Below are 13,848 nucleotides of genomic sequence, written 5' to 3' on the forward strand. Positions count from 1 at the left end.
AACATAATCAGTAGTGAAAATGAACAGACCTCACCATGGATTAAGTTGACAAAGAATCAACTGAACCAAAGATTGCTTAACTCAAAAGACTATGTGCCACATGGTTCCATTATTAGATCATTCTAAAACAGGTTAATACTAAACCATGGTGTTCAGACATTGTATGCCTGAACCAAGTCATGAATAACATTGTAATTCATGGTGACTAAATTTAAAAATGTTTTAAACATAATATTTAGTAGTATGGGTTTAGATGGTGAAGCTATGAAGAAGTGGGTACCATGGTATCCAGGAGAAATTATCACTGGAAGGGAGTAAGATGGCAGTGGGCAAAGATGGTCTGAGGGACTTGGGTGGTGTGCCGTTGTGAATTGTAGGAGGGCACCATCCATCCCCTTCCATCTCTCTTCCCAGTCCTCTCCTCTCACATCTGTCCACCCTTTGTGTATTGAATTCCCAGCAAGAAGGACAAGCGAGGCTAGTTTTGAGTAGACAGTAGGCATTTGCTGATCATTCCATGTTTGGATGCTTGAACAAGATGACCCTGGTCCCTGCTCTATGGAACATGTAGTCCAGCTTGATCCCCAGGGATTCACAAAATTTATTCTTGTTGGGAAATGACATCTAGAAGGATAGGATTGCTCCTTGCTGACATCTGAAAGAACAAAACAAAAACAAGCCCAGAAACTCATCTCACCTTCCTTGCTTGTCACACCAATATTTTATCATACAAAAGGATCTGTGAATCTGGTCAAAATTTAATAATGATAAATTGTTTCACTGAGAAAATGTCCACGTTTTTATGTCTGCCTCTCACCCTTTTTATTTTTCCTGGCGATCTCTCATAGAAGAGAATGATTATAACCCTTGGAATCATCAGAAACTTTTAGAATTAATTTTATGATTATATATATATTTTTTTCTGCTAGGCAAAGGAATCTTTGGCGAGACAGTATCAGGCAGTCAGGACACACCTATTGGGAAGCATACCTCCAAATCGCATAATCCTATTTCACAGGTAGAAGTTTATCAGAATTTTTTGCACTATTTACATCTGTGTTTGATTTAATTTATTAACATATATTCAGTGAGTCCTAAGTTGTCAATATAAACAGGTATCTCCATTAAAAAAATGGACCCAATGATTCACAGTAATCCTAGTTTGGGATGTTTCTTTTCTGTTTCATTCATACATAAAAGGCACAATCTGATTGTAGCTAATTGAAAATGATCATTTTTGTCATCTCTGAAATCTACAAATAATGATATTTCTAACGCTATTTGAAGACCATTTATGACGGACAGTTTTAATCTGTTGAATATCCTATACTTATTTATCATGGCTCTCTCAAAACTCTCAAGACAGTCATTTTTTGCAGGAACATATTTTGTCCCTTTTCCATATTATTATTTGTGGGAAGGGGAGAGGCCACACCCAGCAGTGCTCAGGGGTTATTCCTGAATGTGCTCAGGGATTATTCAGGCCACCACATGTTCTGCCAGGGATTGAACCTGAGTTAGCTTTTGTGAACGGCATTAGATAGAGGTGTGAATTCATTTTTTTAAAAATGTAGCTGCCCAGTTTTCCCAGAACAACTTGTTGAAGAGGCTTTCCATGCTCCACTTCATATTTTTCACTCCCTTAGCAAAGATTAGGTGATCATATATTTGAGGGTCTGTGTCAGGATATTCAACTCTGGTCCACCGATCTGCAGGTCTGTCTTTATTCCAATACCATGCTGGTTTAATTACTACCGCTTTGTTTGAGTCGGGGGAAAGTAATGCCTCCAATCTTCTTTTTTCCCAAAGATTGCTTTAGCCATTCCATGTGAATTTCAGGACACCCATTTCTCTGAAAAATCTCATGGGCATCCTTATAAGGACTGCATTGAATCTATCTTGCTTTCGTGGGTTTTGAGGGAATGTTGATTGGAGTAGAGGCTAAAGAACTAATGTAGCTGAGAGTAGCCAGGCTGCCCCGGTGATAGTTCTGTATGAGGCCATATTGTGTATCTTAGAGATATGGTGAGAGAGATTAACTAGCAACCACTCACTTGGAAGCCTTCTCTGAAAACCACACCCACCCATAGGAGTAGCCAGGCACTAGGGCCACGCAGCCTCCATTACAGTCTGTGTTCAAAACCCCGCCAACTTTTTGACCCCCAGGTCATGGGTCACGTCTTTTGCTCCCAACCCAAGATCCTTGCTGCTCAAGGATATACCCAACTATTGTATTTTTATTATCCATGAATTCTTGGTCCTTCGACTAGACTGTTGAACACAATCTCTGCCATAAGGTAAAGGCTTCACAGATGTTGGTAGCTGCCAACATCATATATGTAGCTACCAACATCATGCTTCACGGATGTCGGTAGCTATAGTTGTTCTTACAGTATTCTCACAGAGGGAGAAGGACATCCAGGCACCAAGATTCACTAAACATGAATAATTAGGTCTCAGCATGGTTATGAAATGTTTTCATTCTATTTTCTCATTAGTACTACAACCTAAGTATTTCAAATTTTCTTGTCTGTGTGACCTTTTAGAAAATCTGACTAAGAAAGTGAAGTCCCTGTTTTTAGAAAGCTAATAGGGACACTCACAACACTTTACTGTTAGCATTTTAGAAAGCCTTTTAGAATGCAATGATTCAAGAAAGCAGAATTCACAAAGCCACTATAATTTTCTAAATTTCAGTTCTCTTTAACAGTCTAATTTTAAGCTGTTAAAAAGCTTAAACCAATTTAAGTAAATTAAGTTTTGTCTGTATGCTACCACCTTTTCCAAAAAAATTATGATTAATGTTCTCCATATTAGGAGCCAGAGGGATGATAGAGAAGCAGGTAGGGCTCTTGCTTTACAGGTGGTTGATCGGGTTCTATTCCCAGCACCACATATGGTCCACCAAGCCCCACCAGGAGTGATCCCTGAGCACAAAGCCAAGAGTAAGCCCTTAGCACAACCAAATGTGCCCCCTACTACACACATACACCAAAGAAAATATGTATCCATATCATTTGTCTCTCTTTGGATAATCTATTTTTTTCAAAACAGGCTTGCAGCGCAAAGAGAATTCTCATGGAGGGGTGGAGAGAGGTGCCAGGGAGGTTGGCAGGATCATAGCCAGGGGGCAGGCTGGAGTCCTCTAAGCTTCTGAAACTGGAACCTGCATTGCCTCTGATTTCAAGAGTGGCCACACCTAAACGGAACACTTCTAAATCTGAGCTCCGCATGGTTCATTGTGAGGGCAGAGACAAGCTTTCAATTTGCATTAATTTCAATGCAGTCAGGCTAATTTGCACATAAGGACTCTGTTTAGCTAGTCTGGGGTGACTAGCAGCTGTGCATGTGTCCACTAAAAATGGTGAATCTCTGTATTTTGTCACATCTTATAACATAATTTGAGTGCATATTTTTACCAAAATTGGATGATTCTTTCACATCACTCGGGTAAGGGAGCCTCGTTCAGATGGCGAATGGTATTTATACTAGAGTTCATATGAGAATATAATATTAGAAAAAAGTTAGGGAATAAAAATATCAGAATTCTTTTGAAAAATTTAATATATTAGAATTCTTTGAAATCTTTTGTTCTGGGACCGGAGAGATAGTACAGGAGTTAAGCGTTTGTCTTGCATGCCACTGGCCCCAGGTTGATCCCTGGCACTGTATAGGGTCTCCCAAGCACAGCCAGTGGTCAGCGCTGAGCATAGAGCCAAAAATAGCCCATGAGCACTGCCAGGTATGTCCTCCTCCAAACAAGGTTTTACTCTGTTATCATCCCAAAGCACTGGATTATAAATAAAATTGATTAAATATTTATTCTGGTTCTTGTAGCAGTTTACATATTGCTGACCTCATACAATAAATGGACTAGGCTTTCTAATAGAGTGTTTACTAATCAGTCAGAAGATAATTTGCCTATGTTACTGTTTTAATGGATAGACCATGTTTAAAAGATTTAACTATTTGCCTAATCTACAAATCAGAATGCCATAACCCCTTGTTTAAATCTCTGGTGTGAATGTTGAGAGAATAGAGACATTACATTGTTCTTAATCGATTGTATTAACATTTACACATATGTGGAATGAATGGGTTAGTAAGTTGGGTTTTACTTATGTGTATGCTTAGCATCTTTACAAAAGTCGTTGATGTTTTAAAATTTCCACTTGTAGGGGTTCCATAGAATTACCCGAGGTCAATGATACAAGTTATTTTACAAACATTTTAGAAACCCAGAAAAATGGCAGCGTTTTAGATGAATCTTTTGAAGCTTCCTTTGAACACGAAATGAGGTGAGTTGAGTTTTGTGAGATAGAATAAGATATTTTTATAATTAAGATCATGGTAATCTTAGGCTTAGGACAAAACCTAAAATCGGGAAGCCAAGTCCCCCTTCTTGCCATAGACAACCCACACACGTATTACCGATAGTTTATACGGACATTGTGGAAACTGCTAAGCCTCTAACTCTGGAAATGTCTAACAAGTTGAAGAGTGTCTTTGGGATTCTGAACCTTGTGGGGCAGATACAGAGGGAGAGTTGGACGTTCGGGTCACGTGTGGTGGAAGCATCAAGTCTCCCCTGTGAGCGCAAGCAATCGTGATCTACCAGTCTTGTCCTGTTTTTTTCTTATGCCTTCTTAATTCCCTTTTAGTTTACAAACTTCCAAATAACTCTTTAATAATTCCTTTTAAATATTTAAATTAACTAGAGGTGGGTGTCTAACACCAAAGCTCTAGGGTTAGTATGAGGATGTATTTCAAAATATTGACAGAAAACATCCAGTATATATTTATATATATATATATATACATATATATATGTATATATATACATATATATATCTATATATCTGAGAAATCGGTAATTAACGGGATTACGTGTTACGTGTTTTATATATACATATATATAAAGCCATTTCAGGGTTCCAATGCATCGATGTTGCAAAGTCGCTCAAATGCTGAATATCTGTCCGTCCAGGACTCCTTGTTCTCAGAACCCATGTGTCGGCAGCAGACCCACCACCCCTGATTTTTAACCTATGACCTTGGGAAGTTCCCTTCTTTCCTGTTTCTCCTTCTTTTATGCCTGTCACAATTGACCGTCTATCTGGAGGTCTTGAATCCGAATTTCCCAAGCAAGTATCTGGTTCGTTAGGTCGGTTACCCACTACTCCTTACTGTACTGAACTCTTTAACCATGGGTGCTGCCCTTGGGGAGAGATCAGTAGCCAGGGCCCCCATAAGGAAGGAACAGGCTCACCATGTCAGGCATCCATCCTTGATCCAGCTGTCCGTGGTCAAAGCACTGTCTAGTAGGTCCGTATCTCTACCAGTGGAGTCTGGAAAGTTGACAGTCTCTCTGGAGCATCTGAATGCATGAAATCCTATTGTAAAACAGTATTGTAAATCACTCTGAATAAAATATTTAAAAAAAAAAAAGTAAGGCAAGAGGCCAGAGAGAGAGAGTGCAGGAATGAAGGGTCTTGCCTTGTACACTTCCAAAATCAGTTAGATTCTCCAGCACACTGAGCGTCAGTGCTGGATGTGGCCCAAATACACCCCACCCCCCGCCAAAAAAAAAAGCAAACCAAAAAACCTGGTAAGTCAATAAAAGTCAATCATATATCATTTAAAAATAATTAATGACAGAATACTTAAAACTAGATATGGTTCAAAGTGGTTTGCTCTTAGGGGAAAGAAACTGGGGTGATCAATATTTATTATAAGCACATAAACTCACTTTCATATGTAATGACATTATTCCAAGTACATGTATATTGTAAATGATTAAAATGTTAATAAAATGGTTTTTGCAGAAATGAGAAACATCACAGAGGAAATGGTGGATATATTTTGATCATAGAGGTATTTTAAGTTTTCTAGGTCCTAAACAAATTTTAAAGGGAAATAGCAGTTGACCTAAAATACGGTAGGAGCATTTTATATCTGAAGAGCACATGGTGTGAAAAACAATTAAGACCCCCCGCCCCAAAAGATGAAATGAGGAAAATGGAAAGAATTCACAAATTATGGGAGAAAAACTAATTAACAAATATCAGAAGCAATGGCCCATTCTCAAAAGTTCTATTTATTTTTAATTTTTTTAAATGATGGAACCATGATGTACTAAGATATTGATAGTTGCGTTTTAGGCATACAATAGTCCAACACCAACAAGTCCATCACCAGTGTTGACTTCCCTTCATGAGTGTTTCCATACTTCATCCCCCCGCCACCTCCATCCACCCCGCCCCACCTGCCACCTGGACAGGAAATGGCCCACCTTGCTGTCACCAAGTTTCTCTGTCCCAACTGCTTGCAGAATGCCTGCCTCTTAGCTGATAACTCAAGATCCACCTGTTGGTAAGAAATACACTGGATCAGACACACACACACACACACACACACACACGCACAACACACACACACACACACAAAGAAATACACTGGATCAGACTTGGGCATCCTGGTCACAACTCAACCTTGTCCTCAATAAGGAAGTAAAGTCACATACCGCCACCATGAAAGTAGCACTAGCTGTACCCCCTCTGGGACCAGATCAGGTCCCAGAACATATTTTCATCTTCCCTATACCCGTAACAGCAGCGATTGCCCTAAGCTGGACTGCATTCTAACTCAAATCCTAGGACTTTGGGGTCTGTATGGCCCGGCCCTCCTCTTGTTCTGTACTCTAGAACCCCTCGTAATGCCTTGCTCTGAACATCTGTGGTGGCTGCCTCATTCCCTTGGCCAGTGAAAGAGAAGTTGCTGTTGATATGGACATTGGACTTAACATGTCACCTCGTAACATGTAGCTCTAGAGAGACCATTGACAACATGCCCTTGAGTTCAGCAGAGACATGTTCTCGAAACTATTGACTTGGCCACCCACGCAATAGGTTGTAGTAATGGGAATAGGTTGTAGGCCCACGAGGAATCCTTCATCTCAAAGTCCTTTGCCATTTTTTTTCAGCGACAAGGAGCTCCTGAAGTTTTCATTCCTTCAGGCTTCGGTTCCCAATATACCGAGCTCTCTGCGTAGAGGTGGCAGCCCTAGCTCCCGGCCGATATCAGCAGGGAGGGAGAACATGGAGAGTTACTTGACCAAAGGTATGAGTATTTTTACATGTAAAGATGCTCATTATCATGTGTGCTTCTGACCACACCGGATCTGGGGGCACTTCCATGAGTGTGGAGAGGCTTTGTGTGTCTCCCTCATTTGTATTGCGGCGAAACAAAGTTTTTGAAGGTGGGGACAGTGCCTGAGGTCACCCAGTTAACTAGAGAAGTCCCCCCTCTATGCTTGACCACCCTGGCCTTAGTCCTTGCAGGGGTCTTGGGGGAGCTGGAGAGAGAGCGCCACCTGGTTCTCTGCACTAACATAGCTGTAATCCCACTCATCTCCCCAGATTGACAATTAGGTGGAGAAAGAGCGACTGTTATCCCAGTTTCCTCCACTGAGCTATGCATAAATGGTGATGATAAGCCACGAAATGGTGTGGCGTCTAGATTGTTTCTGGTAAATTAAAAAAAATACTAATAACAATAGAACAAATTGGTCATCCACATTGCCACTGAGATGAAAGGAGTCGAAGGGAATGAGCAAACTCTGGCGGTGTCTTCCTGGTCCTGTCACTCGCAGGTACTTAGCCTGCAAAATCACTCGATGGACACACTAGTGACCTGTGAAAAGAGTTGCCTACCAGCTAGATGCTCTCTGAAACCAAGTTTCCAGAGGTGTCTCAGAGCACCTTTTGACCAAATCCTGCGTTCCGCTGATATTGACGATGACAAAAGTTGACTATGGCTGGCTGGCCTCATACCAATCTATTCAAGTAGGAAAGTAGGACAGATGAGAGACGATGTTGCCAGAACCCCACATGATCTAACCAAGCTTGGGATGTGGGCCTGAAAGCAAAATGATAACAAAACGAAAATCAAAGCTGCACATAAGCTAGAAAAGTAAATAAAGGCATCTCTCTGATGGTAGTTGGGTTTGCTCGTGTGAAAAGATCTGCAAGTTGGAGCCAGCAATGGGCATGGTAGCTAAGAAAACCAGCCCAGGGGCCAGAGTGATGATACAGCAGGGATGCCCTTGCACACATCTGACTGGTTTTGATCCCTGGGATCTCATACGGTCCTCCGAGTCCACCAGGGGTGTTATTCCTGAGAGCAGTAAACTCAGAGCACCACTTGTTGTGGCCCAAAACCAAAAGAAGAAAAAAGAAAAAAAACATGCCCAGAGAACATCAGTAAGATGGCAGAGTAGGAGAAAGTAATGAAATTAAATAAAATAACTTTCTAGAAGTGCTAGAAATCAATCAAAGATCTCTAGCATCCAGAGATGCTCAGAGATTATTCCTGACTCTGCACTCAAGAATTACTCCTGGCGATGCTCGGGGACTAGAGGGGATGCTGGGGATTGAACCCAGGTGCCACTTGCCCAGAAAATGCCCCACCTTCTCTCTCTCCTCTTTTTTCCTTCCTTCCTTCCTTCCTTCCTTCCTTCCTTCCTTCCTTCCTTCCTTCCTTCCTTCCTTCCTTCCTTCCTTCCTTCCTTCCTTCCTTCCTTCCTTCCTCCGTCCTAATTTTTCTTTTTTGTTTGCTTTGGGGCCATACCCAGTGATGCTCAGGGGTTACTCTTGTCTGTACACTCAGGAATTTCTCCTGGATGTCCCCGATGCCATGTATCAAACTCAGGTCAGGTGCAAGCAAGGCAGGCACCTTACCTGCTGTACTATCTCTCCAGCCCCTCTCCCCATTTTGGCCTCTGTTAAAATGTTATTATCTTCTGGGAAATGGTCATTCTTACCCTGACTATTTCTCTAAAATACCTTTTGCTCTGAACATTTCAGATTGCCTCAATCTGCTCAGTGATTTAGTCTTCCTGGGAATCATTATTTGGCTTCCCTTTCTCAGAAGAATAATAGAATCAATCTTCTGCTTCCCTTTCTCAGTCCCTACCGCACTGGTTTCTCTCCAGTAAGAAGTCAGCTTCCTCTATAGCCATAGTACTTCTCCCTTCAACCTCCATCTCCCAAATACTCAAAGCCTCTCAAGGAACCTGCCTTCGTGGTGTACCTGCAGCATCTCCCTGTAGGATGAGCAGACCCACTCATTAGCAGCACATTAGAAGAGGTGTTTCTAGGAAGAACCTCAGGACGTCTGCATCTGGGATAAGTCTGCTTTCATTTGATGGTGAAACCGTGCAGGGCATTGTTACGAAGAGACATCATTAGCATTGTGCAGGGCTTTGTCACCAAAGGTGTGAGCAGAGTAGAAGGGGGGCAGAAGAATTACTTTCTATAGATGCATCTGGTCACTGGTAATGTCCACACAATCCACGCTTGTCCAACCGTACAGACAATCTACTCTGAATCAGCATCCCTAACTTTTCTTGTTTGGATATCAATTATTTCTTGTAGTGTGTCATGAATAAATTTGTTTAATTGACCAATGATTTCATTATGCAATGCTTCATTTTCCCTGGTTCATATACTACTAGGTTAACTCTATGTCTCTTTTTTTTCCTCAATGTTTTACAGAGCTCCCAAAACATCTGCTTGATAGTCAAAAGAGTATCCTATCAGGAAGACATCGGGCCTCTTTCCTCATGAATTTGCCAAGTTCCAACACCAAGCCCACCCTCCCTCCTATCCCGCAGGGCCGTAAATGGACGAATGTCTGATGTCTGACCTAACACGGGATATTTTCTCTCATCATGTCTAATATCATTGTCTTACTCTAGCCATTAATTCCAGCTGTTTCTCACTCAACTAATTATCTATAAAAGAATCTTCTACATGTTGTTTTTATGCTTTTGATTTCTTTTGTAATTCTTGGAGTGGTTTCTCTTTAAATTGAGTAATTTTTCATTTTTAACAATGTGATTTTTTTTTTGCTTTTTGGGTCACACCCAGCGATGCCCAGGGGTTACTCCTGGCTTTGCACTCAGGAATTACTCCTGGCGGTGCTGGGGGACCATATGGGATGCCGGGGATCGAACCCGGGTCGGCCGCGTGCAAGGCAAACACCCTACCCGCTGTGCTATCGCTCCGGCCCCTAGCAATGTGATTTTGTATTTCCCCCATAGTAGTAATGGTTTTACTAGATACTTTCTGTTTTGAGCTATTCAAGGCAAATCTCCCCAGATCTCTCTCTTTGCATTGCCACATGCATGATAATTTTTGCATATATCCAAATAGGATCATGCTCCTAATATTACAGTGTATCCATTTATAACATTAGTGTGTACTCTTGGATATTGAATATTTTCATTTTCCTGATTATGAAAGGTCTTTAGAATTCTATTTAGCAGCATTTTACTAAGACATGCTATTAAATGCTTCTCTCAAAGGAAACGCAATTTTTCTTGCTTCTTCACATTTTTTTTAGCAACATGAAGGAATTAAAAAGTGATGATATATTTCTTTTACTTCACCATTCCCTGAATCTGATTCTGTACTGCCTATTATTAGAAATATTTCTAAACAACTTGTATCATTTTATGGTTTAACTACTGCTATTTGGTGGTAGAAAAAAAAGGAGGGGGCGGAAATCCTTTTAAATAGCTAGTATTCATTTAGCTGAGATGTGCCAGTAAGACTATCCTGGTGATTGTTAAAATACCGAAACACAGTATTTTACTTTTGGATTAGTAAATGATTGGTTCTTTAAATATTCTACAAATGACAACCAGTATCAAGCAGGGCCTTCACATAGCCATGTACTATTTGTTGACTATTTTAAATATTATCCCCATCCAATGACTTCCTTTTAAAAAATATTAAGTGTTAGAGGCCTAAGCAATAATTCAGCAGGGTAGGTCACTTGCCTTGCATAATGCCGACACGGTTCAATCCCAGGCATCCACCAGGAGTGATTCCTGAGTGGCAGAGCCTGAGCATTGCTGGGGGTGGCTCAAAAAATAAAGCAAAACAGAAAATCGAGTCTCCTTTAAGTAACCTTTTTTTCCCATGCTGAAAATGTGCTATTGGCTCCTGTCTTCTGCGTAATTCTGATCTCAACAAGAACTGGTTGGGTGGTTTAGAGGAGCTCAGGAGTGAGAGTAAGAAGGGGAAGGTGAGAAGCCAGAGCAATAGCACAGCGGGTAGGGTGTTTGCCTTGCACGCAGCCAACCAGGTTCGATCCCCAGCATCCCATATAGTCCCCTGAGAACCGCCAGAAGTAACTCCTGAGTCAGAGCCAGGAGGAACCCCTGAGCATTGTTGGGTGTGACCCCCAAAAAGGAGGGGGGAATGTGAAAGAGGAGAAAAGGCAGTAGGTAAAGGGAGTCTGAAGAGGAGTTGTTATGCCCCCAGGAATTGTCAAAAGATAGTTTAAATTCCATCAGCACCATCAAATGTTTCTTAAAAGTTTAGACACCCCATCAGATATAAACATATTCATTGAATTTTGAGTAACATGAAGGAAAAGAGGAGAAAAGGCAGTAGGTAAAGGGAGTCTGAAGAGGAGTTGTTATGCCCCCAGGAATTGTCAAAAGATAGTTTAAATTCCATCAGCACCATCAAATGTTTCTTAAAAGTTTAGACACCCCATCAGATATAAACATATTCATTGAATTTTGAGTAACATGAAGGACTTCACCTTTCTCCAGTTCTCTCTCTAATAAAGTCGAAAATCCAGGAAATTTTACCTAAAACAAATATATAAAGACAGGAAGGAAGACAGAACAGGCAGGAACCTCTGGCCTGAGTGATGACATAGTGGTAAATTCTCTGGTTCCCTTTTGCTCTTGATATTCTCTGTTGGGTGTTTAAGAACTAGCTTCAAATTTACTGAAGGACAGACAACAAGTACTGCAACAAAATGATACTGTTCTTAACTAAAGAAACAGAAAATAGCCAGTCTAATGAGATGGAAAACTTTTAAACGAGGTAACTTCAGCAGAACATCACAAGTAAAACTTTGGTACCAGCTTGACACCACACCTGTCAGGAAAGGATGCCACTGTTTTCTGCCAGAAACCACTTCTCCCTACCTGAATGTCTTAGAAGTTCTCATTGTTAAGAGCCAGAACTTCCATCACCACCCAGTATTATTATACCCAGTATATGCCACTGAAAAACTTCTTGGATTTCTATTTCCCCACTGGTAACAGTGTGGTTTTTTTTTTTTTTTTTGCTTTTTGGGTCACACCCAGCAATGCGCAGGGGTCACTCATGGCTCTGCACTCAGGAATTTCCCCTGGCGGCACTCAGGGGACCATATGGGATGCTGGGAATTGAATCTGGGTCGGCCTCATGCAAGGCAAACGCCCTACCTGCTGTGCTATCACTCCAGACCCTCCCCCCCCCCACTGGTAATAATTTATATTTGAACCCCACAGTGATCACAGAAAAGTTCGGTATGAAGGAAGATCTGAGAAATCAAATGCTAAGGGAAGAGAAGCAAATGAACAGAGATCTAAAAGAACACCAGACATCGACTAGCAAATGGCAAATCAATACATATTTAATGCTGGCCTCATAAGATGTCTTTGTGGATTTGTCTCCAAAAGCAAGAGAAACAAGAGAATCGAAACCAGTGGTTCACTTCAACATTTTAACACCAGCACCAATATGCAGATTAGTGGTTAAAAAACCATTGATCTGAACTACATAAAACTGTAAAAGGCACAGGTGTCCATACCTATATCACACAAAATAGACTTTCATCTAAAAAGTGTGGGAAAGGACTTGAGATAAAGGGGGAGAGATCCTAATACTCATGGTGGTCCCAGTGTAGCAGGATTGAAAGTAGCACTGTACACTGTAGCACTGTCATCCCGTTGCTCATCGATTTGCTTGAGCGGGCACCAGTAACGTCTCCACTGTGAGACTTGTTGTTACTGTTTTTGGCATATCGAATACGCCACGGGTAGCTTGCCAGGCTCTGCCATGCAGGTGGGACACTCTCAGTAGCTTGCTGGGCTCTCCGAGAGGTATGTATACATCTTTTATTGTATTTTGGATATGACTATGCCATGGGGAACTTGTAAGGCTCTCCCGTGCAGGCAATAAACTCTTGGTAGCTTCTTGGGTTCTCTAAGAAGGAGACCAAGGCTTGGTCTTATAGTCTCTGGATGTTGGCTGTTGGTGGGATTACACGGCTCCAGGGGCAGTTTGTGAGTGTGACTGCCAAGCTACTGGAAAATGGTGGGTCTGGGTGGAGAAGGCCCAGTCCCAATCCGAGCAGGCTTGGAGATCTCAGCCCCGGGTCCCGCACACCTGGGTTCCTCTGCCAGTCCTTTCATGCATGAGAACGTGTGGAGAGTGGCCCTGAGCATGGCTGTAGCTGGGTTCCAGAGGTCTTCAACAACATTGTCATATTGTTCAAATAATAAAATTTTAAGATATCAAATTAGAAGCAAGGTATTCTTATCAGGGATAATGAATAAAACTTGAGGTTCAGATATCTTAAGGAAATGATGGCAAAAAGGGCAAAAATATTCCTTATTTGAGGTTACAACAAGATTAAAGCCAAAAGTGAAAACTGAATAACTTCGTGTTGTCGTTCCAGGTAAGTCAGAGGTCACTGGTGACCACATTCCCACTCCACAGGATCCGCCTCAGTGGAAAACGTTGCTTGTTGCTGGCAAACAGGCTGATCAAAAAAGGTGGACTGCATGAATCTTCCGAATTCTGTGATTTCTCTGTAATAACTAACATTGCCATCTCTTACTTCCTTCCATTCTCTAAGTGACTTAGAAACTTAGTGACTGGTGACTCCTTTGAGAGCAATGGAATTACAGAGAATAGTGGTGCTACCGTAAGTAAACTGTGTGTGTGTTGTGGTGTTTGTAAGTTTAACAGCACACTGATGGAAAAAAAAAAAAAA

General features: G+C 41.4%; 1 protein-coding gene across 1 annotated transcript; it reads left to right on the top strand.

Moving 5' to 3' along the window:
- Positions 1 to 243: 243 nt before the first annotated feature.
- Positions 244 to 13,640, top strand: LOC129402503 (cAMP-regulated phosphoprotein 19-like). The gene is made up of 5 exons (XM_055129350.1): positions 244 to 276; positions 930 to 1,018; positions 4,179 to 4,298; positions 6,983 to 7,119; positions 13,531 to 13,640. Exons 1-5 carry the CDS (start codon positions 244 to 246, stop codon positions 13,638 to 13,640), a joined length of 489 nt encoding a protein of 162 aa, XP_054985325.1.
- The last annotated feature ends 208 nt before the right edge of the window (positions 13,641 to 13,848 follow it).

Source organism: Sorex araneus, chromosome 1 (assembly GCF_027595985.1).
Source record: "Sorex araneus isolate mSorAra2 chromosome 1, mSorAra2.pri, whole genome shotgun sequence".
Classification (NCBI taxonomy): domain Eukaryota; kingdom Metazoa; phylum Chordata; class Mammalia; order Eulipotyphla; family Soricidae; genus Sorex; species Sorex araneus.

What these genes read in the sequence shown, in the direction of transcription:
- LOC129402503 (XM_055129350.1), top strand. Translation starts at nt 244, where the DNA reads ATGGGTTTAGATGGTGAAGCTATGAAGAAGTGG. An exon ending in CGCATAATCCTATTTCACAG is followed by an intron (nt 1,019 to 4,178) that starts GTAGAAGTTTAT and finishes TTCCACTTGTAG; the next exon opens with GGGTTCCATAGAATTACCCG. An exon ending in TCCTTTGAACACGAAATGAG is followed by an intron (nt 4,299 to 6,982) that starts GTGAGTTGAGTT and finishes ATTTTTTTTCAG; the next exon opens with CGACAAGGAGCTCCTGAAGT.